This window comes from Euleptes europaea, chromosome 17 (assembly GCF_029931775.1).
Source record: "Euleptes europaea isolate rEulEur1 chromosome 17, rEulEur1.hap1, whole genome shotgun sequence".
NCBI classification, from domain to species: Eukaryota; Metazoa; Chordata; class Lepidosauria; order Squamata; family Sphaerodactylidae; genus Euleptes; species Euleptes europaea.
The window spans coordinates 10,003,205-10,030,015 of record NC_079328.1 but is presented as its reverse complement, the minus strand read 5'-3'; the positions used below and the strand labels follow the sequence as shown (position 1 = coordinate 10,030,015).

At 45.4% G+C, this 26,811-nt stretch overlaps 1 protein-coding gene across 2 annotated transcripts in view; it reads left to right on the top strand.

Annotated features, from left to right (window-relative positions):
* Positions 1-26,811, top strand: part of RIN2 (Ras and Rab interactor 2) — a 63,458-nt gene that overhangs the window by 4,435 nt on the left and 32,212 nt on the right. Inside the window, exons 2-6 of one of the 2 annotated variants that reach the window (XM_056862241.1) lie at positions 5,614-5,708; positions 13,823-14,015; positions 15,564-15,678; positions 17,409-17,481; positions 26,013-26,104. In XM_056862241.1, the coding sequence (XP_056718219.1) occupies positions 5,614-5,708; positions 13,823-14,015; positions 15,564-15,678; positions 17,409-17,481; positions 26,013-26,104 (568 nt within the window). The remainder of the gene's footprint in view (positions 1-5,613; positions 5,709-13,822; positions 14,016-15,563; positions 15,679-17,408; positions 17,482-26,012; positions 26,105-26,811) is intronic. The other variant, XM_056862242.1, reaches the window with a different exon arrangement.

Sequence of the window (26,811 nt, the reverse complement as noted above, 5' to 3'; positions counted from 1 at the left end):
TCCCTTTACAGAGCCCCACCCTGGGATGGCGTAGGCCCCCGAGCCTCCTCATTGCAACAGGCGGCATCACCTGGGAAATGCCCTGGGAAGGAGAGCCCTGCCCTTGCTAATGGGGAAATTCCCACCCATTTCCCAGGACATGGAGACCCAGCGGGCCTCATCAGAGGTGATCCTGCCTTCCATTTGCCTCCTCTCGCCGGCTGGGTGAGAGCAGATTCTTTAGGATGAAGGCAGGGCCATGCGTTTCTGGTGGCTCTGTGCTCCTCTCATAAGTCCCCAAGTCCCTTGAGGGAGCCCCTAATATGGAGTGGGTTCTCACTGCTGCACTGCTTAGGGTGAGGGTGCACCCCAGCACTTCTTGGGTTAATCTGGGAGAGCCGAGGGCAGACTCTAGACACCCACCGTCCCTTATGAATTTGTCATGCAATTCTAGAAAAGAGAAAAGAAACTACAGCGTTTGGGGGCAACTTTATACTTGGAGCCAAAGTTTGCGGTTCATCTGCACTGTAGGGTGGTATGGCCCCACACAGACAGGGACCCCCCCCCCCAATCTGCATCTTAGGGGATTTCATGACCACTTACCTGCATAACGACTGGCTTGCTTATATAGCCAGTTGACCTGGATAGCCCCCAGCTAGCCTGATCTCATCGGATCTCAGAGGCCAAGTGGGGTCAGCCCTGGTTAGAATTTGGATGGGCAACCTCCAAGGAATGCCAGGGCCGTGACGTGGAGCCAGGCAATGGCAAACCACCTCCGGACATCTCTTGCCTTGAAAACCCTACCATAAGTCAGCTGTGATGTGACGGCATACACACACAAAAACATATCGCCAGCTAATCACTTCATGGTTGTAAATTTGCAGCTCAATGTGTCTTTGTGTCCAGCAGGGTGCAGATAGGCACTGGAAGGCCCATTTGAACAAACAAGTAAAACATCGACCTGGAATTTGAGGCCGGGGGACCAGCGGTAGAGACGGTTGCATTCTGACTCCCCGGCCTTCTCATCCAAAAGGACACTATGGTGCACCATAGAGAAAGCGACTGCCTTCTTCCTGTAGTATAGTCACACGCAGTCAGCCCAAGCTACCTTACAGGGTTGTTGTGAAGATAAAATGAACAAGGGAAGAATGTTTATAAGCCACTTTGGGTCTCCACTAGAGAGAATACTGGGGTATAAATGAAGTAAATAAAACACTTGTGTGAAAGGATTCCTTTTACTCTTCTAGGCTCCTAGGCTTTTGATGTATTGCTATCAAATGATAATGCACGTGGCTGGTTTTATATATGTAATGTTGGCTGACATATGAGATCTCCTAAGTTTGTGTAATGGTCGCTCCATGCGATGACACAGAGTGGGGCTGACTTCAGTTTCAAGTGGTCTCCTGCCCACCCACCAAATCCCTGTGACGTTAAATGTGCCACGTGAGGGTGAATTCTCAGGATCCCTTGATAGACGAGGCATAATTAATCTGTGCAAATGAAGCACAGATTGAGACTATAAGATCTGGCTGGTTCAGAGCAAGGTCCAAGTAGCCCAGCAATTTTTTTTGAAGACTCTTAGCAAACAATGGCCTACTTGTTTCACACAACGCATAGTTAAATTGTGGAACTCCCTGCCCCAGGATGTGGTGATGGCTTCCAGCTTGGAGGGCTTTAAGAGGGGAGTGGACATATTCATGGAGGAGAGGGGTATTCATGGCTGTTAGTTAGAATGGATATTAGTCATGCTTCATATCTATTCTCTCTAGTATCGGAGGAGCATGCCTGTTATATTGGGTGCTGTGGAACACAGGCAGGAGAATGCTGCTGCAGTCGTCTTGTTTGGGGGCTTCCTAGAGGCCCCTGGTTGGCCACTGTGTGAACAGACTGCTGGACTTGATGGGCCTTGGTCTGATCCAGCAGGGCCTTTCTTACGTTCTTATGTACTTTCGAGGGTCCAGATTGGGGGGCAGGCAGGAGGGCCATTTGGCATGGTCTACCGGCTCAAAGCCTCAGGTTGAAACACTTGTTAATGTTTTGGCATTTGGTGAGTTTCACGGGTTTGTGTGCACATTTTGATGCCTGTTTTCAAGCGTGTTTCCCCCCCCCCCATCATGGCAAAGGGCTTCAAATGCTGGTGGGCTGAGTCTCTGAAGGGGCCTTCTAGGGTTGCCAACTCCAGGTGAGGCCTAGAGATCTCCTGGAATTACAACTGATCTCCAAACTTCAGAGATCAGTTCTGCCGAAGAAAACAACTGCTTTGGGGAACTCTGTGGCATTATACCCCGCTGAAGTCCCTACCTACACAAACCCTGCCCTCCCCAGGCTCCATCCTCAAATCTCCAGGAATTTCCCAACCCAGAGCTGGCAACTCAGCAGTGGTCCTGGCAGGGATTTGGTGATACGAAGTGCAGTGTGGGCCCCAGAGATGGCACCAGAAGCAGGTGCACCTTAACGATCTAAAGGAGTTGGTAGGTTGGGAGGAGGTCAACGTAGGCTGCAACCTGGGGGAGGAACCCCTAGTTCTACTGGAAGGGGAGGTGCCTTGGGGACCCGACAAAGGCGGCAGCTTGACACCCCAGGTAGACAAGGACCTGACGGGGGACCAAAAGCTGCAAGTGGCGGAGTTCAGAGGGTGTTTGCCCTCACGCCAGGGCACACCCAGGAGGTCGAACACGAGATCTGGACCCCTGAGGGGAAGGTGGCGAGGGTTCCTCGGAGACCTATCCCCCGGAGGCAGTAGGAGGGGGTAGAGGGGGAGGTCACCAAGATGGTGGATATGGGAGTCATCGAACCCTGTTGGAGTGCGTGGTGCAGATCTGTAGTACTGGTCCTGAAAACCCTATGGGAGTGTCCATTATCAATTATCAAGAGATTAATAAACTGTCCCAGTTCAATGCTTACCCTGAGCCAACCTACTTATTGATCAGCTGGGCACTGCCCAGTACCTGTCGGCTCTTGACCTAACAAAAGGGTACTGGCAAGTCCCAATGCGGGCTGCAGACAGGGAGAAAACAGCATTCGCCACTCCCTCTGGGCTCTATCAGTTTCGACTCAATGCTGTTCAGCTTGCACAGGAGCACTACCACATTCCAACGACTGGTAGATCTTCAGCCCCACCTGGGAGCGGCACCTATGGCACTTGGAAATGGTCCTCCATGCCCTAGTGGCCGTCGGCCTGAAAGTCAGCCCATCCAAGAGCCACCTGGGATTTAGGGAACTCCGTTATCTCGGCTACGTGGTGGGAAGGGGACAACTGAGACCCCTACCAGATAAGGTCACCTCCCTGGAGGTGATTCCCCTGCCTTGTACTAAGCGGCAACTCTGGCAGTTCCTTGGCATCGTGGGCTATTACAACCAGTTCATACCCCATTATGCCAGTTGCGCAGTCCCAACACTGACAGCCTCCGCAAAACCCAACCCTAGCGCCTCTAGTGGACCCCTCAGCAGGCTCAGGCCTTCCAGGACTTCTGTGCGGCTATCTCCCGAGACTCCGTCCTCTGGAATCCTGACTTCGGCTAGCCCTTTATGGTCCACACAGATGCCTCCACAACCGGCCTAGGAGCCGTCCTGATGCAGGAGCATGATGGGCAGGAACATCCCGTCTTGTACTTAAGCCTTAGCCATCCGATGGGCTGTAGGGGCACTGCAGTATTATTTGACGGACAATCCCTTTGTGCTGATCACGGACCACGCTCCCCTCCAGTGGATGGGTCGGATGAAGGACCACCATGCGAGGGTACTCTTGTGGTATGCGTCCTTCCTGCCCTTCTGGTTTACCGTTCAGAATCAGCCGGGGACCCAGCATCTCTTAGCAAGATTACCAATCCAGCGTGTTTCAGCCACCAGGGGAACCCGGCAACATAATGCCAAAAGGGGGAGTTGTGTCCTGTGACGGCCCCGAGTCGGGCGTCTTGGACACTTCCCCCTCCACTCACCTCGGCTGGGGAGGCCCGTTGCCGCCGCCGCCATTGCAGGCACCCGGTTCGCATGGCCCTCGCCCATGTGTTCTCTCTCCCCTGCAGGAGACCAGTTGGGAGAGGAGGACGCAGGGTCCAGCCCTGGGACCACCTGGTGGATGCCGGACGGACCCGCTGCGCCCTGGAGAGATGCTGGCGTAGAGCCTGCACAGCCGCTGCTGCTTCCCAAGTGGCCTGCCGGCCAGCTGGTTAACAAGCAGGGCCAAGGCTTAACAAGGCCCCACAGGAGTAGGCAGGCTGGAGCTGATGGAAGCCCAGACTTTGCCTTTATGGATTGCGGGTCGGGGGGGGCAGGACTACAGGGGCCGGGCCCTATAAAAGGCCAGTAAGGATAGAGGCCAGGGAGGAGTGCCACGGGTAGGGCTAGCTCCATGTAAGCCCGAAACTTTGTCAGACTCGGAGGGAGAGCAGAGCTCAGACTCCCCCACCGAGTGGTCTGAGGGTGAGGAGACCCCACTGGCCCGAGTTCCACCGGGGAAGAGTGCCCCAGAGGTCACTGCAGCCAGCACAGCATCCCATATAGTCCTTTCTTGATTTGGTGATACATTGTTTCCTCTTTTGCTTGTATTAAAGCTGTCTGAGATCAGTGCGGCAGCGTCACTTGGTCTGAGCAAGCCCTTGTTTTGCCTCACCCCAGATATGTGGCCCCTTTCCACAGCAAAACTGTAACAACGCTAGCCTGCCTTACGGGGCTGTTATGAGGATTGTTGAAATAATCCATGTAGTGCTTTGAACACTTGAGATGTGCTCGATAAATGTTAAAGGCACAATCCAGCCAAAACGGACCGTGTTGAAGTCCCATTGATCTAAGTGAAAGTTTTAAGCAACTGCTACCGTTTCTCCAATTTGGTTGGATCCTGTGGATCTATTCTGCTAACAGTGGTGCTTTCCCCAGGAATGCCCATGTTGCAAGAGACTCTTGCAATAGGAACCCTTTGAATGCTGAATCATGCCTTTTAACCTATAAATCTGCAGTTTTTTGCTCATTTAACTTTGCTCCTCTCTCTTGTTGCTTTTATTAAAGGTTTTGTGTGTATAAGCTATTTTGTGTAGATATAAAATAAGGCCAGGTTTGATGGTGCATAATAAAGTAAATATATATTTTATTGCTCAGTTAAAATTCCCTGTGTGTTTTGCCAAGAGGCTTATTCAGTCTTGCAGTGATTTTCCAAAAAGAGTACAAGTCTCTTGGAGAAACATAGGGAATTTTTGGGAAATTTAACTGAGTAATAAAATATAATTTTTACTTTATTTTGCACCATTGGCCTTGGCCTTATTTATTTCCTAGTGACTGGAGCGGACTTTTTATTTCTTCTGGCTGTTTTGTGGATCACTTTTTTTTATAGAAAGGGGGCATGTAAATTGTTTTTTAGATAACAAAGGAAATACGATCAACACTTCTTTATCTAGTTACATGATTAATACAGTGGCATTTCCCAACAACTTCTCAACTGTACTCAGCATAAATAATTCCTTGAGGCAGAAGACTGACTTGCCTTTCATCCTTCCTCCCTGTCCTCCCCCCAGGAAAGGGAAGCCCAAATCTGACAGCGTCAAAAGCATTGTAATCTTGAGTGATTCATCCAGCCTGAGCTTCCCTTTCCACGCCCCTTCTACTTCTTTTGACATCACACTGTTTTTGCTCTTCTTCTAGCTGATTGACACAATCGCATCGGAAATCGGAGAACTGAAACAAGAAATGGTACAGACGGATCTGGTGCGGGAAGATGGGCCCACCAGTATACAAAGGTGAGCCTGTATAGTATTCCCACATTCTGTGGGAAGTGTCTGAGATTTAGTCAGGAACATGATATTTTCTCATTTGCTCATTCGTTTTTCGTTCTGCAGTTATGAAATAATGTCTGGTGCTCTGGATAAGCTTTAAAGCAGTTTTCTTGTGTTGGTGGCTGGTGCTGGAATGATGTACCAGTGTGTTCATCGTTTGGACTCCCAGCTTTCTGAAATGAGGGGTGATTCCTGGGGCATAGATATGTGCCACCTTGCCTAGGGAATGCCTCTCCCCTTGAGGCCCACTTGGTACAAACACTTCTTTCTTTTAGTTGCCAGGACAAAACATTTCTGTTTAATCTGGCTTTTAACTAATGGACTGATCTTTTTAACATAAATTGATAGACTGTTTTTAGCTTAATAAATGTTTTAAGTTTATTAAGTTGCTTCATGTTTTACACTAGTTTGTGCTCTGCTTTGTTTTAAATAGTTGGTTTTCATAATTTTTGTGATTATTTATGTTTTTATTATATTTTGTAAGCTGCCTTGGGTAGGTTCACTGGAGAGGCAACACAGAAATTTTTCAAATACATAAATACTGTTTTAAATCAGACAATTCAAAGCATGCTGAATCTTCTTTAGGAACTGAATGTGAAATTAATCTCGCTTCAGGCTTGGTCGGTCCGTCTATTTCATCAGCAAATAAGCCACAGCAACAATGATTCCATCTAAATAAAAACAAGAAATTTCCAGACGTTCTGATAGGAAAAATTAAAATACATAATGATCATTTAAAATATCTCAGAATAAAACCACCTGGCCATCCACATGGCTAAAGACGCAGAGTAGAGCAATTGGTGTGCAGGTCAACTGTACTTAACTTCAGCATGCCTCATCATCATCTTTATCTTTATGATGGAGGCAGCAAACCTTGCCATTTGGAAAGTAATAACCCTATCCTTATCTGCAAGTAATAATGCTAATCTAAACTGACCTGACCTGACCTTCCTGGGAAACAAGATATAATAGTCCTCAAAAATCTTTTACGCTCAGCCTCAAATCCCTGGCATGGAATGTGACATGACAAATCCTCAATGGACCTGCAGTCACAGGGGCAAAATCTTTCACTGTATGGAATCCCATTGAAGCAGCCTTCTAAAACTGTGAGCGGTACAATATCTCTGCATAAAATCGTTTTAGAGCTAGGGAATTGGGACATTAAGTTCTCAGGGATTGCAGATAATTTGTCCCATAGATTCCCTTTGTCCTGACAGTTTTGGAGGTAGGTAAACATTAATACAAAGCAGGGAGCCTATGTGTTGTCCCTTAACTAATAGTGCCTGAATATAGTTAGGACAAAAACTTTCTAGGACTTGTACATCTGCCTTTAAGCCAACCCTTATGAGCATTGCAGGGCTACCACCGCCATGCCCTTTTGAGTGGATCTTTAACGCTGGGGTAGCAAATGCTGTGTAGCCCTAAAGAGGTAGAGAAGATGGCTCCTGGATCCAGGTTTCCTGTAAAAATAAGATGTCATAGTTACACAGGGAGTTTAGGTAGAATATCTGGTCGTGCCTCAGTGAAAACCTTTCTATAGTCATAATTCACTATATCAGTAAAGTATGCTGGAAGAGTTGGGGGGAGAAGGAAGTAACTGTCTTTAAAGGAGGGTTGTTCTCAAAATTCCTACTAATCCAACGTTGGTTTGGGTACTTTGGTCTAACAATCTTTGTTTTATTCAAGGTTTGGCTGCGTGGAAGCCAAGGCTCCTCAGGTATTCTTCGGAGAATCCAAGGCTAGCCACTAATCCCAGTACAAATCCACGCCATGATTTAGCCTTCATCTCCCAATATGCCAAGGTTAGAAGGCCTGGAGAAATAGAAAAGACAATTTTCAGCCAACAGCTAATGGGTGCTTTATAAACAAAGGCTGTTATCGAAGGCAGAGATTATTCTAATTTGACTGCAGCTGAAGTTGTTGAGGAAGGAATCAGCAAACAGAAAGCAGGCAAATTTGTTTTGAGCACCTTCTAAGGACTGGAGATTTCCAGAGCCCCAAATTGCTGCTCCATATAGAAACTAGGGCAGTGATTTCAGTTTAGAAATTTCCAAAGTTGGAGAAACCAGGCAACCTCCTCTCTTCCTATAAAACCTAAGTATACCTAGGACAGTCTTTTCAAGGTTATGCTTAGTATAATCAATATGGGCTGTCCGAGAGCCTGACTAATGGAACGCCAGCCCTGAATACTTAAAACTAGACACCTGTTCAAATGGCTTCTCACCCGTTGTCCTTTTGTAATGATTTACTCTTCTGCTAAAGATCGTGATCTTAGTTTTATCATAATTTACATTGTGTAGGCTTGTTTCTCAGTAGGAGCTGAACTGTTTCAAAAACCTTCGGAGACCAATTTGGACGTGGGAAATCAGTAATGTTTCATCTGCACAGAGTAAAATTGAGATGGCCTTTCCATCTACTCTTGCTGGGAAAAATTGGGGTCCTGACTGGTATTCCGCCATATAATTTATGTATAAATTAAAGATTAATGAGGTCAAGATGCAACCTTGACGTATCCATTTTGAGGTTTTAACTGAGCTAGACCATTGGCCATAGACACCTGGTGTCTGTGTAAAGGCCTTTAATATGTTCTAACAGCCTATTATCGATGTTCATATTAATTAATTTTCTCCACAACAGATCTTGGGGTAGAATCAAATGCAGCTTTGAGATCGATAAATGCCTCATATAATTGTCTAGATCCGTGTTGGCGAACCTATGGCACGCGTGCCAAGTCCGGCACGCTGAGCCCACTCTGTGGGCACGCGCGGGGGCGGCGGGGGCTTTGAAGGGAGTGTGGAGCCATTCAAACCCCCCCCCCTTCCCTGGACTCCCCGCTGCCCGGCTTTGAAGGGCTGGCAGCTCGGAGCCCTTCAAAGCCCCTGCCGCCCAGCTGAAGGGGAAGGGGGGGAAGGGGCTTTGGGAGTCCAGGAAAGGGGGGGCGGATTTGCAGGCAGCGTGGAGCCCTTCAAAGCCGCCGCCCCTTCCCTGGACTCCCCGCCGCCGCCCCCCTTGCTGAGCTGGGAGGAAACCTCAGTATTCAGGTCAAATTGCTGTGTTGGCACTTTGCGATAAATAAGTGGGTTTTGGGTTGCAGTTTGGGCACTCAGTCTCTAAAAGGTTCGCCATCACTGGTCTAGATAATCCATTTGAGTCTTTATTAATAAGATGTTGTAACAGAAGGCAGTGGTCCAGGGTTGAATGCCTCTGTCTAAATGCAGTTTGTTCTGGCACTAACAAGTCGTTTTCATTTACCCATGCCTCCAGCTTCAGTAGAAGATGCCTTGCATAGAGTTTTCCTGTCGCATCCGGCAGACTTCTTGACCTATAGCTGGCTGGTTCAGTATGCTCCTCTTTCTTATAAATTGGCACAACAATCGAAGAGGTCTGTTCCTGGGGAAACTTACCAGGCTATCTATATAAGTAAATAGGGTGGCTAAGACAGGTGCCCACCAGTCCTGGGACTCTTTTAGCAAGTCTGGGGGAATAACATTTTTCCCTGGGGCTTTATTATCCCTGATTGCAGAAATTAGTAATTTTATTTCACTAGAAAATACAGGTGGCCACTTTGGTGAATCAGTTGATGGCATTATCTTGGGAAAGTCAACTGTGTTGTCCTCCTGAATTAGATTACTAATTTTTTTAAAGTGTTCTTAGATATGCAGTCCTTAGATATGTAACAGTCTAGCTCATGTCATACTCTCTCTTCCGAAGTCACAAGTATGCGCCAAAACTTTGGCATATCTTTCTGAGTTAAGGTTAAGATGAGTTGCTGCCATGATTCTCTTACTAAAGCAAGTTTTTTTAAAAATCTTAGTAGGGGTTTATACTTATTATGGAGCTCAAAGAAGGACTTAAGTGAGCAGTTAACGTGGGCCTGGTTGTACACCCTAATCGCACACCTTAGATGCTCTTTTATATTCAAGCATTCAGTGTCAAATCAGTTTTTCTCAAACCAGTTCTTAAATCACCGTCTTTCATTTGATATTCTAACGTTCTTAATCAAGAAGAGCCTCAAGAATTTAATTAACTCACCATATAGTGTTAGGATAGCCTCAATGCCTTGTGCTGTGAGAATTTTTTCCCCTTGAACTCAAGGAACGGCTCGATATCCAACACCTGTTATATTTAATATTGGAGTATATAGGTCCATTGCAGACTAATATCGGCTATAATTTCAGCACGGGTTATCGATGTTTCTCAAGGCTTCAAAATACAAATACAGAATATAAGTGGTTAGTAGATTTAAATCATGGTTTTCTACATAAAGACTTGTGGAGTATTCTGCTCAAAAGGTTTCACTTTCATTTTAACTGTTTGCCCCTTCCTCCTCTCACTTAGCTCCTTGTTCAGATCTATTCCACTGCAAACAATCTTCTGTTCATTGAACGTTTTGAAACTTAGCACTTAAGAGGTAAAGGGTTGATTCTGTGTACATAGATTTGTAAAGTAACAATGAGATTAAGGTCTTCTCAACGTTGTATGCTTATTTTATAACATTTTTGCTGCGAAGAAGAGGCATGTTATCTCTGCAGCCACAAATTCACAGTTTTGAGAACTGCAAAGCCAGGCATCTGGGATAATATCTTCTAGATAAAAAAATTGCCCAAAATAATCTTACAGAAACCTCTGGAAGAGCATGGCAGTGTGAATGGATTAATGGAGTTAATTTATCAAAAAACAAAACAGAACATATACGGTCTCATTCTACATAATTAAAAGCTAATCCTTATTTCATGATGACTGTCCTTTGGACTATAACGTATCTTAAATACAAAACAATCCTTAGATAGATTTTTCCTCAAAAAGCATTTTATTTAAAAAATCCAACTTAAAAAAATTTTTAATCTGATTTTTTTAAAAAAACAAACAAACATTGATTTTTATCCACCCTGCCTGGTATCTTAAATCCAATAAGGAAGGTGGGCTGTAGGAGAGCCCCAAAGAGGGAGGGCATGTTCCACAGGAAGGTGCCACCACTAATGTGCTGGTCTTACTCATCTCTACTTTCCAAGAAGAGAGGAGTATAACAGAAGACCTGAGGTGCCGCTCCTTTCCCACTGACGAGTCTGAAATGTGTGGCCAAATGCATGACCTAAAACCTGCAGTGGTTAGGTGTTCTTGAGACGTGGGACTTTGTTTCTGGGGCACGGGTAGGTACTAGTCAAAAACAGCTTGCTTTCCCCCAGCATGCAGAGATGTTTCTGCAGCCAGGCACTGATCCGCTGGGTAATTCTAGTGACTGTGTGCCTGTCCCTGGCAAGCATCAACCACGAGCCCTACGGTTTTCCCGTTCTGGCATTGGCGCCGTGCCTTGCAGCCCTTCAATGTGAAGTCACTTAATGAGCCCATTGTGAAGTCAGTGCCAGGAAATACTGGTTTAGGGTGGGAATAACCTTTGCTTGTGATCTCAAGGGCAGCTTGTCAACATGCCGGTAAAGCTCACAGCTTTCTTGTCCCGTGTCTCAATCCCACTAGATTGGTTCTATAATACCTGCTTTTGACACAAGAATTACAGGATGATGCCTTTCAGTCGGGAGGTAAGGAAACTGAAGCTGTACGGTCCAAACTGCGGGATTATGTGTCTCTGGATTGTGAGGGGAATGTGGGCTCCTCTGGACTGCGAGTTTAGTTGAGCACCATCCGTTTTGCTTTAAAGCACATATAATTTCTTGTGTTCCGCTGAAGGACATGGAACCCCTGAAAAGTGCATTGAAAGCCTCAAAGAAAGCGGGCCGGCAAAGGTAGCAAGAGGCTTGGAATGGAGCGTGTGCAGGGTGTGCTCCTCTGCTCCAAGCCTCCCCTACCCCAGCCCAGCCTATCGGGTTGCCCGGCTTCAAGTGCTGCCTCCTGTCCCTGCCTTGTTCCAGCAGGCTCCTTCTTCCATTGCTAGGTCCTCATGGTCTTCCTGCTGCTTTCTCCCTTGAGCAGATTCTTTCTTAAATCCCTGTGGTCATCTTGACTCGGGTTGGGGGGCGGTATATCCCAGAGCGTTCAAGGCCCTTTGTGTGTTTTATATGGTCAGTTGTTACAACCTTAAATTTAAGATCCAGCATGGTGTAGTGCTTAAGAGCGGCAGACTCTGATCTGGAGAACCAGGTTTGATTCCCCACTCCTCCACATGAGCGGCGGACTCTAATCTGGTGAACTAGGTTGGTTTCCCCACTCCTCCACATGAAGCCTGCTGGGTGACCTTGGGCCAGTCACAGTTCTCTCAGAACTCTCTCAGCCCCACCTACCTTACAAGATGTCTGTTGTGAAGAGAGGAAGGGAAGGAGATTGTAAGCCGTTTTGAGAGTCCTTAAAGTTAGAGAAAAGCAGGGTATAAAAACCACCTCTTCTTCTTCAGATGCATATAAAGGGCATAGGGAGTCTGCTGAAGATGGCAGTGCACCAGACACTTCTCTGCTGCATCATGGCTCAGAAAAACCAGGAAGTGTGGCGCATGTTTTCTTAAGAGGAGGGGCCGGTGTCCAAGCCTACAGACTTGGCTAGCTTGGAGGCTTGGGGCAAGATTTGGACGCACAGTGTGGGGAATGAATATGGAGATGGAAATACTGCATACCTCTTGGCTTCCCGTTTGATTTGGGAAATCCATCCATCTCTGCCTGATGCACTTGATGGGAGGAGACAACTCACTTCCTGTCAGCTATACAAAAGCGATACATTGCCGTTGGTAGGACCAGATGCGACTGACAGTGCATGCTGTCTGTTGCATAGCACAAGGCCATTGGTGTGCATTATTGATGCTGCACCTGTGCTGGCTACGCGTGTCCCCCTTGGGGGCTTGGCCTGAGAAAACAGTGGCTCGCCTAAGGCAGCTGGGTGAGATCAGGGCTGACGTGAGACTTCTGGGCTCACAATCATCGGCTCCGTCGCCACAACTTTCCTTGTGGGTGTGGCACAGCGGATAGAGTGGCGGAGTAGGATCCTGGGAGGACCCGGGTTGGGGTCCCCACTTCTCCCGTGGCAGCTGGCTGGGTGACCTTGAGCCCCTCACAAACTCTCAGCCTGGCCTACCTCACAAGGTTATTGCTGTGAGAAACTGAGGGAGAGAACAATGTTTTAAGCCATTTTGAGTCCTAGTTGGGGAGAAAAGTGGGATATAAATAAATGCCAATGCAACACAAGATTTACCATGCATACATTAGGTTGGACAACAGTTTTGTCCCAACAGAAGTTAATGTGATATAGGGAGTATTTAGAAAGTGCCCCTCTGCCCTGTACTGTACCTCAGAAAATGCCGCATTTGAGGGCCGTGGAATAATCCTTGTAAAAATACCGTAACCTGATTTACAAAGTAGATGCTGATCCTGGCGGCCTGATGCTGCTCGAAATATCTGCTCAGCTCCGCATAAGGCTGCATTTTCAGTGCAGGAATTTCGGTGCAAACAGCTGTTCCATATCAGAGGTAGTAACATAGAGGGCTAAGCTAGGTCCGTAGACACTGTTCAGGAATTCTTTAGGAATGCAAAAAATTCTGCCCTTGTACCTTTGGCAAGTCTAGCCGTGATCCGTGCACACTTGCATTTTGAAAGCTATGCTTGTGTTGAGCTGCCTTGAGACTTCAATTTGTTTATGGTGGTATAAGCTTTTGGAAACAACCATTTATTGCATCACAAAAAATATGCTCGAGTGGTAAAGATAGGTGTATGTTTTAACGAGGATTGCCTTACAAAAGTGAATGGGCATAAGAGTTGCCTGGAAATGGATCTGGCTTTCCAAGACTGCCCAGAAGCATGAAGAGAGAGCCCAGCGTGGTGGTCAGACTAGGGTTGAGGAGACTCCGGTTCAAATCTGCACTCGGGAGGTAGGTAGTTATTGTATAGTAGAGTTATTGTATAGAGAATTTTACAACTAAAACCACTAAACCTGAGAGAATCAAGGTTGGCTGGATTTGCTTATTATGTAATCATATTTATGATCACATCCAGCATCCTAAAAATGTTTGTTATGAGGTATGCTGGTATGAGGTCAGTACTAAAGGTCAGTACTGAAAGAACTGCATGTCTTGAAAGTACCAGTGTCGTCTTGAGAGAGGTAATTGTGGCTTTTTCATTTTTCTTTCTGTTGCTTTGTAGCCTGGAGAAAGACATGAGCGATTTGTGTCCAGATCAGAAAGATTTTAAAAGCCTCCCGCGAGATTCTGGATACGACAGCCCCCCCAATAAGCTCAGCATACTCGACAAACTTCTTCACACGCACCCGGTTTGGTTACAGCTCGGCTTGAATGATGCTGAAGCAGCAGAAGTCCTGCAGGCCCAGCCTCCGGGAGTAAGAATCATCTTCCATTCAGCTTTTAAAAGCAAGAGGCATGCTGTTCTGGAGCACCCTGTTTGAGAACCCCAAATGTGCTGCCTTGTAGAGATCTTGAAACTCACCTCGCACCCAGGACTCCTTCCATCTCTCTTGCTCAGCTGCTTGTCATACGCTCACACATGTGCACCTCCCAGTGAGTGAGATCTCCTTCCCTTGAGGAATAATCCCACATTGCTGGGTAACAAATATGAATACTGGAGAGTACTAAATCAAGTTGACCATCACATACGCACATCCCACACACATTTTATAATGGTGTCTTCACATTGGATGAGATTGTTGGACCACTTCGTCCAGTATTATCTACTCTGAATGGCAGCAGCTCTCCAGACTCTCAGACAGGGGTCTTTCTCGGCCCCTTTTTCCTGAGAACTTTTGAACTAGGACTTTCTGATGCAAAGCATATGTTCTGTCGTTGTCTGGGGACCCTCCCTCCATACCTGTGGCTCCTGATAAGGATCAGGTGGGCAATTACCACAGCTTTGCTACTGCTGAGCGCTGTGAGTCCTGCTACTCACATGAACACACATAGCTGCCTTATACTGAATCAGACCATTGGCCTATTAAGGTCAATATTGTCTACTTAGACTGGTAGCAGCAATCCAAGGTCTCCAGTCTTTCAAATCACCGGATCCTTTTCGCTGCAGATGACAGGGATTGAACCTGAGATCTTCTGCATGCAAAGCATATCTTTGTAGAGCCACAGCCACAGCCTAAACTTAGGGATATGTATCCTACCAGTCAGCTCCGCAAAATAGGAAGTTTTCCTCCGGTTTAAGGATTACCTTTTCTGTCACTGGTTTCCACCTGCCACTTCAGCTGGAGGAAAGCTGAGCAGGGTGGTAGGATACATGCCAAGATCTGCGAGTGAAGGGAGCCAAACTCTGTGCTTAAAGTGGCAGCTGATCCTGGGTAAAGGGTGCAGGGCTTCCACAGAAATGTTTACTAACATCTGGGTTGGGTTTAAAATTTCTTTTTTCATTTTGCATGCACATTTTACAAGATTTGAGTTGTAGAAGTTGCAAGTAGAACTTGATGCATTTCTAAGAGTGACTAACCATTGATTATTGCAGAAGGGCAGCCGTGTTGAATCTGTTGTAGCAAAGTAAAACGAAAGTCCTGTGGCGCGATAAAGACTAACAACATTTATTTCAGTGTGAGCTTTTATGAGTCCACTTCTTCAGATATGTACCTTCAGATATATATGTGTGTGAGTGTGTATTCTTCAGATAGGTATCTGAAGAAGTTGGCCTTGACTTTCAAAAGCTCAAATTGAAATAAGTGTTGTAAGTTTTTAATGGGCCAACCGTAGGACAGAAAGCCTAGTAGAATATTAACCTCTGGCATGTGCAGATCTCCCAAGTTTCTGGCCTCTCTGTTGGAATTTCTTAATGATTAATCATATTGACTCAGCCAGAAGAGAGGAGAGCAATGACATTTTTTCAAAAGATTGTTAATACCTCTGTTTTTAAGACCTTTTGTGTATAATTCTTATTTTAATAGACCTTCCTAGTTAGGAAGTCCACAAGAATGCAAAAGAAGGTCTTATCTCTGCATCTACCAACTGCTGACTTTGGTTCATGTCTCAAGGAATTTGCAATAAAAGAGAGCACATATAGTAAGTAATTTAAGACACTCACACTTTTTACCTCCCCTTTCTCTGCTGTCATGGGCAGAAGAGTTTTCTGTAGCGGATTTCCAGTGAAACCAGTTGAGCCAGTGGGCACCCCTCTAAAGCCTCTGAGCCCTGAATCCCTCAGTCAAAGTGCTTGGCTGGCGGAGACGAACCTCTTTTAGTCTCCTTCATCTGTTCACAGTATTTGCATGTTTGGAATGTCCCTTTTCCATTTACAGACTCTGTTTTGGGGGCTATAGGTAAAGGTCCCCCTGTGCAAGCACCGGGTCTTTACTGACCCATGGGGTGACGTCACATCACGACATTTGCCAGGAAGACTGTGTTTTACGGGGTGGTTTGCCAGTGCCTTCCCCAGTCATCTTCCTTTTACCCTCAGTAAGCTGGGTACTCATTTTACCGACCTCGGAAGGATGGAAGGTTGAGTCAGCCTTTAGCCGGCTACCTGAAACCAACTTCAGTTGGGATCGAACTCAGGTTGTGAGCAGAGCTTTTGACTGCAGTAGTGCAGCTTACCAGTCTGCCCCTTTTGGGGGTCTGTAAGACATGTTACAAGGATGGAAATAGCAAAACGGGCGTAAACACAGTCTGCCTAGTAAACGTCGTGATGTGATGTCACCCCATGGGTCAGTAATGACCTGGTGCTTGCACAGGGGACTACCTTTATCCTGCCCAAAGGTAGTTAATGCTATCTACATGTGCACTGATGATACAAAAGCCAAACCACCAAAGTTCAGGTGGCATTTGGAGCTGCTATGGCAACCCAAAATAGCATTTGAAAACAGGCCAGTAGGATGATGAGGCAGCAGTAGAGGCTGCCAGGAAGGATGAAAAGTGAAGCAGGAACTGGCCATGTTGCACTTTTCGCACATGTCAAATAATGCACTTTCAAGGCACTTTGCCGCCGGATTTTACTTTGTGAAACGGCAAAATCCACGAATCTTAAAGTGGAGTGAAAGTGCATAATTCTGTATGTAAAAGCGCCCCATGGTGGAGGGAGTGAGAAGGGAAAACTGGATTTCCCCTTCCCTGCAAGTGCTTGCCGGATTCCCTCTTTTAGTAGCTGGCACATGCCATTCTTTCTGATGAGGTCAAATGAAAATTACGAACTGAATGGCATGGATGTCTGAGCCATAGGCTGGAAAAGTCTGTGGAAACAGTCATCTGTAAAATTGTGGTGACGGATATACCGCCAGTTTGGGGCTTGTTCTGAACATGTGATTGTCTAGATCTTAATCTGTCACTTTCCATTTAAGTCGCATTTATTAGAAAGCTAATGAGGAAATAATTGTAAAATGTGTTTTACTAAATTTAGCTAGATGCACAAAGCTCATCTCGAGGCACCCCTGTGACCTTGAAAGGGTTTTTGTGGGAGGTGTAATTCATGGAAGCTCTACTGATTTCAGCAGCAGAAGCTGCCAGTGCAGGCTACCTGAAGACTGTGGATGTGCCAACTGTTTTTGACCAGTTTTTCTGATTGCAGCTGTTGTGCAATTCAGATTTTGTGACCCATTTACTGAAATGTTGACATCTTCAGAATTTTTTTTTTAAAAAGCCAAGCCTTTTGCTACAGAATTTTGGCTGAGCTATTCCAGATGTTTGTTTATTAACAACTGTTTGTGTTCTGCAGATTCATTACTACATAGAAAGCATGTTTGACAATGTTTCTTGGAACGTGTTTTGAGCAACTGAGCTTGTTTTCTCTTTCTTCTCAGCCTTTTCCTTGGAAGGATCTGGAATAAGTTTTGCTGATTTATTCAGGCTGATTGCTTTCTACTGTATTAGCAGGTGAGGCTTAATTCACTTAAAACTAGCCTTAAAATTAAACTTATTGCTACTGTTGTAGAGATGTCAAATACAGGTACAAAGGTCGGGAGTCTCTGAGTTCCATCAGCAGCCATTCCACCTGGGAGACATTCTCCACTGGCCCCCATGGGTCCAGTGGCTGTTTGGTTTTGCCCTTCCAAGGAAAACTCCCATCACTGGCTATCGGGGATCAGGGCGGTTAACAACATAGATATGAAATGTATAATCACTATTGTAAGCAATCTGAATAGCCACGACTGACCTGAGCTTGTCAGATCTCAGAAGCTAAGCAGGGTCAGCCATGAGGAGTATTTGGATGGGAGACCACCAAGGAAAACTGGAGTTGCTCTGCGGAGGAAGGCGATGGGAAACCCCCTCTGCTCATCTCTTGCCTTGAAAACCTCATGGTCCTGGGGTCACTGAGAGTTGTTTGTGACTTGACAGCACTTCCTTTTTATTATCCCTGATTAATGTTTTTGAGAACTGGCCAGCCACATCTGATAGCTTACCCAGCATGTAATGGCCATACTGGAAGTGATTAACCTTCTCCCCCTTCTGTCAGGTTCTGTCTGTGCCAGGATGGAGACTGGGGCTGTAGTGCCCTCCAGTGTTTCTTTTTTATAGGACTTCCCCAAGAAGAGCCTCAGAATAGGGCGAGAAGGGTTTTTTGGCCATCCTGATCCCTCTCTCTCTCTCCTGCTAGTTGCTTCTCCCATGGCTTCTCTGCCTGCACAGACCCCAGCTGCTGCGGGCCTCCTCCTCTGGGCTGTTCCTCGGTTCAGACTGTTGCCTGAGCCTTCCCAGCTCTGAGGTGGCTGCTGCTGCTGGGGCATTTCCAGGTATGGCTTCACCCTTGCCCTTCCCCACAGCCTCTGGCTGGGCTTATCATGGCAGGGCAGCCATGGTGCGGTAACGTAACCAAGCTCCCCTGGGTTTGGCACCAATAAACTCACACAGTGAAAGCTAAAAAAGCTTTATTGGAGAAAATTAGGAAAAGATATTAAAACGAGGCATACGGCTCAGCGATGACAGGATGCATAGACAAATAACAAAGCAAACTTGCTGACTGAAGTCCTAACACAGCTTAGTTGGTTCTTGAGGCAAAAAGTTTCCAGAGCATAATACAAGCGTCATTCCGTTAGCAGGGAGGGGGAAGGAGGAAAAAGAGATGAGTCTATTCTTCTTACTAGCTACACTTACGGAGGACACAGTGATTATAAAGTAGTGGTATTTAATAACCTATCCACCACTGATAGTATGTAGGCAAAAACATGTGTTGTTAATTATTGCCTGAAAAGTAACGCCAAAGAGAGGACTATGCCTTGTTACAAACAAATAACAGTATTATAGGTAAGTCCATGAAAGGGGGTGCCAACCTCCCTTTCTTCCACAGGTTGGCACCCCCTTTCATGGACTTACCTATAATACTGTTATTTGTTTGTAACAAGGCATAGTCCTCTCTTTGGCGTTACTTTTCAGGCAATAATTAACAACACATGTTTTTGCCTACATACTATCAGCGGTGGATATGTTATTAAATACCACTACTTTATAATCATTGTGTCTAGCTTTGTGAAGTGCTGTTTCTAGTTTGCTGAGTATCCTACAGCACGCTAACCTTTGTTTACCACACTTTCGGAGGAAGCTGGCCCTAACCTCCTGACCCCCCCCCCCACAACCAATCATCGGGTTGTCTTCATGGGACCTTCCAGGGGATGAGTGAACTGCCCCTCTCCCAGCTGAGATTCTCAGCTGAAGTGCATGATCCAGTTAAGCCTGCCTGGGAACATGTCCTTGAGAGAGACTGATATCGGGGAGTGCACTCGGCACATGCAAGAGGCAGGAAACTAGTTCAGGCTGGAAGATTCCTCCAAGATGAACACATGGAGCTGCCTTATACTGAGTCAGACCCTCGGTCCATCAAAGTCAGTATTGTCTACTCAAAATGGCATCAGCTCTCCAGGGTCTCAGGCAGGGGTCTTTTCACATCCCCTACTTGCCTGGTCCCTTTAACTGGAGATGCCGGGGATTGAACCTGGCATTCACATGCCGAGCAGATGCTCTACCGCTCAGCCACAGGTGGAAACTCTCTTGACAGGGCTGCCTGCCCCAACCATGCCTGGGCGAGGCTGCTCCCTGCTGGCATCTTTTTTTGGAACGGGTGAATGTGGGGGTGGGGCCACCAGCCCCAGGCACGTTCCTTTCTTGCTTCTGTGTCATATTGATTAGTCTACAAGCAATTTTAGTAGAGACCTATATTATTCTTTGTAGAGCATTTTGTAGAATGTTAATTGCTCAATAAATAGTAGTAGTGTTTCTTATCTTAATAGTTCTTACCCAAATAGGACGCTAGGAAAATACTGAATACTAGTAGGGTTTGGCACAAATTGCTGCCTTCACTCCCTGTCACATTTTCCTCTTGACGGTGCCTTCCTAGGAACGTTTATTGCAGATGGCTCTGCCCTAGGAGGGGAAAATCCATAGTCTTCATCTGGATGGAGCTTCCTGAGTATATTCCCTTCCTGTAGAGTCACACTTTTCTAGTAATGTTTGGGCTTGTATTGGAGTGTGGGCTTTGGATGGGGAGGTGCTGGGTTTGAATTTTCACTTAGGCATGAAATGCGTGGAGCCATTCACTGTGTTTTAACCAGACCTTTCTCACAGGGTTATTATAATCCCACACAATCCATTGTGAACACTTTCCTAGGATTGACTTACTAGGTACTTGTAATTGCATTGCCCAAGCAGTTTTACTTTCTGATTCCTCTCCTTGTTTCATTTTAATTAATATCTATCTTCCTTCTACTGAAAATGACAAATCTTTAGAATCAAATTGGTTAAATCTTACAAACTTTGTTTCGAGAATTATTCAAAAATTTCCAATGATTCCAATTATCCTTTTAGGGGATTTTAATGCACGAATAGGTTACGATACTCGGAATTGGGCCCTTTCTGTGGATTTAGATGACACCGAGCCTTTACCACTACAGTTGGGTTTTCCTCGCCAATCTCAAGACTCCTGTCTTAATAAAGCTGGCCGAAAATTAATAGAATTCTGTAGAGAACATGATATGATAACCTTAAACGGCCTGCTCCAATTTCCAGCATCTCAGCATTTTACATTTAACTCAGGGCAAGGGAGAAGTGTGATTGACTATGGAATTTCTTCCCCTAGATTTTTACCCTTAGTCAAAGCTGTTAATATTGATTTTCGCACTGAAAGTGATCACCTCCCGGTTTTAATCTCCTGGCTCTGTCTGACTGAAAATTCTTCCTCAAATGAATTTGTAGCTGTACAACAGACAAATATGAGCTTGAAAAGAATTAAGTGGTCTGACTCTCTGGAGAATACCTTTTCCACTCTTCTTCAATCTAAGAAAATGCTTGATCAGAAATCAATGATTTTGAACTCTGACTCGCATTCTGAGATATTATCTGCTCTTTCTCAGATTGAAACACACTGTTTTTCATTGGCCGAGCCTATACAGAATAATTCCACCAAGTCTGTTTCATGGTTCGACAAGGAATGCCTAGCATATAAAAGACATCTAAGAACCCTTTTTAGGAAAGCTAGCATGAATGGTTCCCATGATAGGTATGGCGACTACATCTAAAAAGCTGTACATTAATCTAATCAAGGAGAAGAAGAAAATTTATTTTCAACATAGATGGTCCCAGCTGCTCTCGTCCCTTAAGTCTGGAGATGGCAAGACTTTCTGGAGGGCAATTGCAAACTCAGCTAATAACAACTCTCTACCTGAAGTTAGTATTCCACCTCAAATTTGGGTAGAACATTTCTCTAAGTTATTCAATTCTCACATCAATATTATGCTCAACCCTGATGAAATTATCCCTTCCACTTACTTTAGATGGCCAGCTGTTGAAGTGGAAGAAATTATTGAGCTAATAGGTAGCCTGAAGTCTGGCAAATCCCCAGGTCCTGACGGCCTTCCTGTTGAATTGTTTATCGATTGGTGGGCCCTACTTCTAGCCAAATTATTTACTTCTATTGACTTGTATGGCATTTTGCCAGACTCCTGGCTTAATTCAATAATAATCCCTATTTATAAGAAGGGTGATCCTACTTTACCTGAAAATTTCCGCCCCATTAGCCTTTTATCAGTCTTAGGCAAATTGTATGCGAAGCACTTAGAACAGCATCTCCTTAGATGGGTAAAGGATAACTCCATCGTCGGCCCAGAGTAAAATCAGCTTTTCCAAAAATAAATCAACTTTGGATCACTGTCTGATTCTTGCCTCAGTTGCAGAAAAGTATATGAAACTGGGTAATAAACTCTTTGTCGCTTTCATTGATTTAAAGAGTGCCTTTGACTCAATCATCAGAGATAAACTCTGGTCTAAGCTGATTAGATTAGGAATTGATCTTCGTCTTTTATTCCTTTAAAAAAAAAAATTCATCCACAACAAGCCAAGTAAAGTACTCCTCAAATGGCGGACTTACTGAGAAAATCCCATCTAATAAAGGAGTGAAGCAAGGATGCATCCTTGCTCCCCTTCTGTTTAATTTATTTCTTTCAGACTTGTCTTGTGCTTTAGAACCTATCAATGGTCATCCTCCAAAACTAGGAGGTAAAGCAGTACCTACCTATCCTTTTATATGCCGATGACACCGCTATTTTATCCTTTTCTAAAATTGGACTCAAACGTTATCTAGGGGCCTTTGAGAAATATTGTCATCTAAACCTTCTTAAAATTAACTACTTCAAGACTAATGTCTTAATTTTCTCAAAGAATTGGTCATCCTCTAGTTGGCACATTGGAAAGGCCAAAATTCAACAGATAAAGAGCTACAAATATCTGGGTATTACCTTCAATTATAACCTTAAATGGGCAGTACACAGAAATAGGACTGCCAAACTAGGGAGAATCTCTTCAAGTCAACTGAAGTCATTCTATAAGGGCAATCAATTTGTTCCTGCAGCAGTCAAGGTATTCAACTCCAAAATTTTACCCCAGACTTTGTATGGTATTCCTATTTGGGTCAATGCTTTTAATCGTGATTTAGAATCTGTTCAAGCAAATTTTTTTAGACAAATTCTGGGTCTCCCTAAATGTGTTTCTTATCATGCAATTTGCTCTGAACTAGGCCAAAATTTGTGTGAAACCAAGGTTTGGTTATTAACTATTCAATATTGGCTCAAACTACGGCATATTTTAGAACTGAGTGTGGTTCCCTTTTATCACTGTTAAAAGAACTTCACAATACCTCCTGGGATTGTATAATTTTGACCAAAATAAGATCTACCATATATACCCGTGTATAAGCCGACCCGCGTATAAGCCGAGGTGCCTAATTTCTCCCCAAAAATGGGGAAAAATTAGGCACCCGCGTATAAGCCGAGGGTCGGCTTATAACCCCTCCCCCACTGCAGGCTTACCTGGGCTCCCGGCGCAGGAGCAAGCGGCGCGGTCCTGGCGGCGGCGGCGGCACGACCGGGAGAGGGCTGGGGCAGCCTCCCTGGAGCTGCAGAAGGCCGCCCCAGGCCGCTCTCGGCCGCCAGAAGCGGCGGCGCGGCCGGGCGAGGGCCGGGGCCACCGCCCCAGGCCGCTCTCGGCCGCCAAAAGCGGTGGCGCGGCCGGGCGAGGGCCGGGGCAGCCTCCCTGCAGCTGCAGGAGGCCGCCCCAGGCCGCTCTTGGCACCAGGAAGCGGCGTGGGCCCGGCGGCGGCGGCAGTAAGTTCCCCCCTCCCTCCTCCCTCCTCCCCCTCCCCCCTCCCCTACCCTACCGTATTGACCCGCGTATAAGCCGAGTTCGGCTTTTTCAGCCCTTTTTTGGGGCTGAAAAACTCGGCTTATACGCGAGTATATACGGTATCAGAGTTTCTTTGGAAGATTTGGCTCCAACTACTGAAGCCCACATTTTTTAAATTATTAAACAACGTCTCTTAGATATGGAGCTTCAAAAGATGCACCCAATCCAACCTTATGTTTGCTCTTCAGCAATGTTGGGTCTTATGAATAAAATTGACAGTATCCCCCACTACTTTTACAATCTGGATATCCCTATCCTCCGTAGAGCATTCTCTCTTGCTAGGGTCAATGCCTTTCCATCAAGGATGCTGTATGGAAGGTACCACCAAATCCCAATACAGGAATGGATTTGTCCCTGTGGTTCCAACTCCCTGGATACAATTGAACACATACCGTTTGACTGTTCTCTATACAAAACATCCCGTGGGAAATGGTTAAAAACTTGGTTATATTCAAAACATCACCTGTCTAATAAAGTAAAATGTCAATTTTTATTGAATGATTCAGTACCGGAGATTACTGAGGGTGTTGCCAATTTTCTAGTGGATGTGATGAAAGTGCAAAAACTTGCAAGCTCTGATATTTGATTATATTGTTCTTTGTTTTATTTCACTGATTTTATGTTTTATGATCCCTTTTTGTAACAATTGTAATAATTTTTATGCCATTAAAGGTTTATGATGATGATGATGACCGTTGAAGAAGGGCAGATTATTTAGTAGATGGATAGATAAATCAGTGCATTTGCATCCAGAGGTGTTACTTAACGCAAGACTTCTTGCATACCGAACACTAAAGCTACATTTGATGGATGTGCTGTAAGATAAGAGTGCTGGAGTTTTGTTTTCCAGAGTATAAATGGTGTGTGTAAAAAAAGTGCCTCCGTAGGCCTAAGTGATGTGTTATGAAAGGGAAGACATTCTTTCTTGCTTACCCTACATAGTGAAGGTCACATGCTGTTAAGTTGCGTGTGTGAAGTGCCATTAAGACTTACAGCAACCCCAGTAAGGTTTTCAAGGCAAGAGACTAACAGAGGTGGTTTGCCATTGTGTGCCTCTGCATAACAACTCTGGTGTTCTTCGGTGGTCTCCCATCCAAATTCTAACCAGGTCTGACCCTACTTAGCTACTGAGATCTGACAAAATCAGGCTGGCCTGGCCCATCCAGGTCAGGGCAAAAACTCATAGCTGCTAAAGCTCATCATAGCTACTTGGGTTCTCCTGCAGGATTGATATAAACCTGTGCATGTTTGGCTTCTGAGAGGCTAAATTGTGAATAACACTTGCAAGGCAAATGAGTTTCAACAGAATTTCTGTTGCTCACCACCGTTCACAACACAAAACAATGCTACAGATTTTTATATAACCAAGCATATGGTTAGAACAGGGAATGGAACATGCAAGTGGTTCTTGTTTGCAAAACTTTGTGGTGAGCAAGCCCTGTCATTCCTCCAAGTCCCTTCCAATTCCCTCCTCTTTCGAAATGAACTCAGTTCCTATACATTGGGCAAGACAGTAACCTGATTGTAGTCTGCAGCTTGAAAGGCATAGTCCTGTAATAACAATATAATGCTAGCAACAATCCCAGTTCTACTAAATCCCCCCTTTTCTAATTAACTTTTCATTTACACAGTTTCCAAATACAAGGTGATAAGAGCTCAGAAAACCTTATCTAGCTCCCCAGCAAAAACAGGCCCTCCCCTTTGCGGCTAGCCTCATTTGCTGATTCCGCCCCTATTTGCTATATCAAATAGTTCTAGAAGATTTCACTGGTATCTGGGCAAGTGATCCCTTCCCAGTGTATGGGCCGCTGCTTTTCAACAGTTACTAGCAAAACAATGTGTAATCCTATTCTGACCTCAAGTTAGAAGCTTGCTTTTTTTTCCTTAATAAAATTTGTCATGAGCAATAAGCAGTTTATTTTTTATTATTATTTCTTGCCCGCCTGCCCTGGCCAAGGCCTTATAGCAAATTGCCTTATAGCAAGTCAGAACATAGATCCTTCCAACTCAGCTTGACCTGCTATGATTATCAGTGGCTCCCGAAGATTTCAGAGGTCTTTCCAACCCCAGCTGCCTCAGATCCATTATTTATTTACTTCATTTATACCCCACCTTTCTCCCCATTGGAAACACAAAGTGTCTTGCACCATCGTCCTCTCCATTTTATCCTCACAACAACCCTGTGAGATAGGCTAGGCTGAGAGGGTCACCCAGTAAGCTTCCATGGCAGAGTGGGGATTCGAACCTGGGTCTCCCAGATCGTAGTCCAAAACGCTAACCACTACAATACACTGGCTCATTAACTGGAAATGCCAGGGAGTTAATTTGGGGCAGAGTGTGCTATATCAGTGAATGACAGCCCATCAACGAGCTGTGTCTCAGGAAGCCATATGCTTTCTTGTAATCCAGATTTTCTCCCTTGCACACATACAATTTGCATGCCCTCAGCTGAACCACAGTTTCTGTGCACTTCAGGCCCTAAATTCTTTCAGGAATGCCAGTTTCATTATGCAAAAGTTTCTTTATAGAACTGCAAGTGGACTGCATCTTTACTGTTAAAACAGAGATCTCAGCCCTCAGACAAATACATTCTAGGCTCCCTAACAGAGAGGTTAGCATTGAAATAAAAAGGAAGTGGTTGAGAGCACATTTCTGCTTCTGAACAAAATGCACATATCTGGAATCACCGCGTATTTTATGAAAAGTAAGTTAACAGAAACAATTCTTTGTTTCCAAACAAGGGACGTCTTGCCGTTCACTTTGAAGCTGCCCCAGGCGATCGCTGCGGCGACAACAGAGGCCGAGCTTGAAGAGGTGGCTCAGCAGGGACTGAGTGAGTATGCTCGCTGGGTCGGCCGGTGTGAATTTCCCCCTCCTCGGCAGACAGTAATCAAAAACTAAAGAGGAGTTTTAGGATAAGGACCTCGGAGACCTTAGTTCTTAGGTGGATGCTAAAGTGATTGTAGCATTGTGTTGCGTTGCCTTGGAATGGATGGGGCAGAGCTCTTGAGCTAGCATGCATATCCAGGAACACTGACTGGCAATTAAGGCATGGTTCACGCAGGCAGCAGAGGGAGAAGGTAGAGCTCCAGAGCGATAGAATGGACTGGCAGATTTCACCTTTGAATGTTCTTTGTGTTTTTTTTTTAAAAAGGCTCTATGGAAATACAAAACTAGCTCAGCCAACAGAAAGCTTCTGCCCCTTCCCTTTGCTCGGTTATGCTGGTATCCTGTTTTGCAGGGAGTGTTTAAATACAGGGCAGCATTCCAAAATATCACCAGCAGTCTGAAGAGGTGCCATCCATTCTTCCATGGTATTTCCACCTTATTCCCCTGCATGTGTGAACCAAGTCTTGCTTTCTTAGAGAGATGGTGTGAGAAACAAGTGGAGCCAGGATTCTTGCACCTGGGATCTGCCAAAATTCTCTCTTGCTTCAGGTGCCGCTTTCTCCCCGCCTCTGTGGCTCAGTGGTAGAGCATCTGCTTGGCATGCAGAAGGTCCCAGGTTCAATCCCCAGCATCTCCAGTTAAAGGACTTGG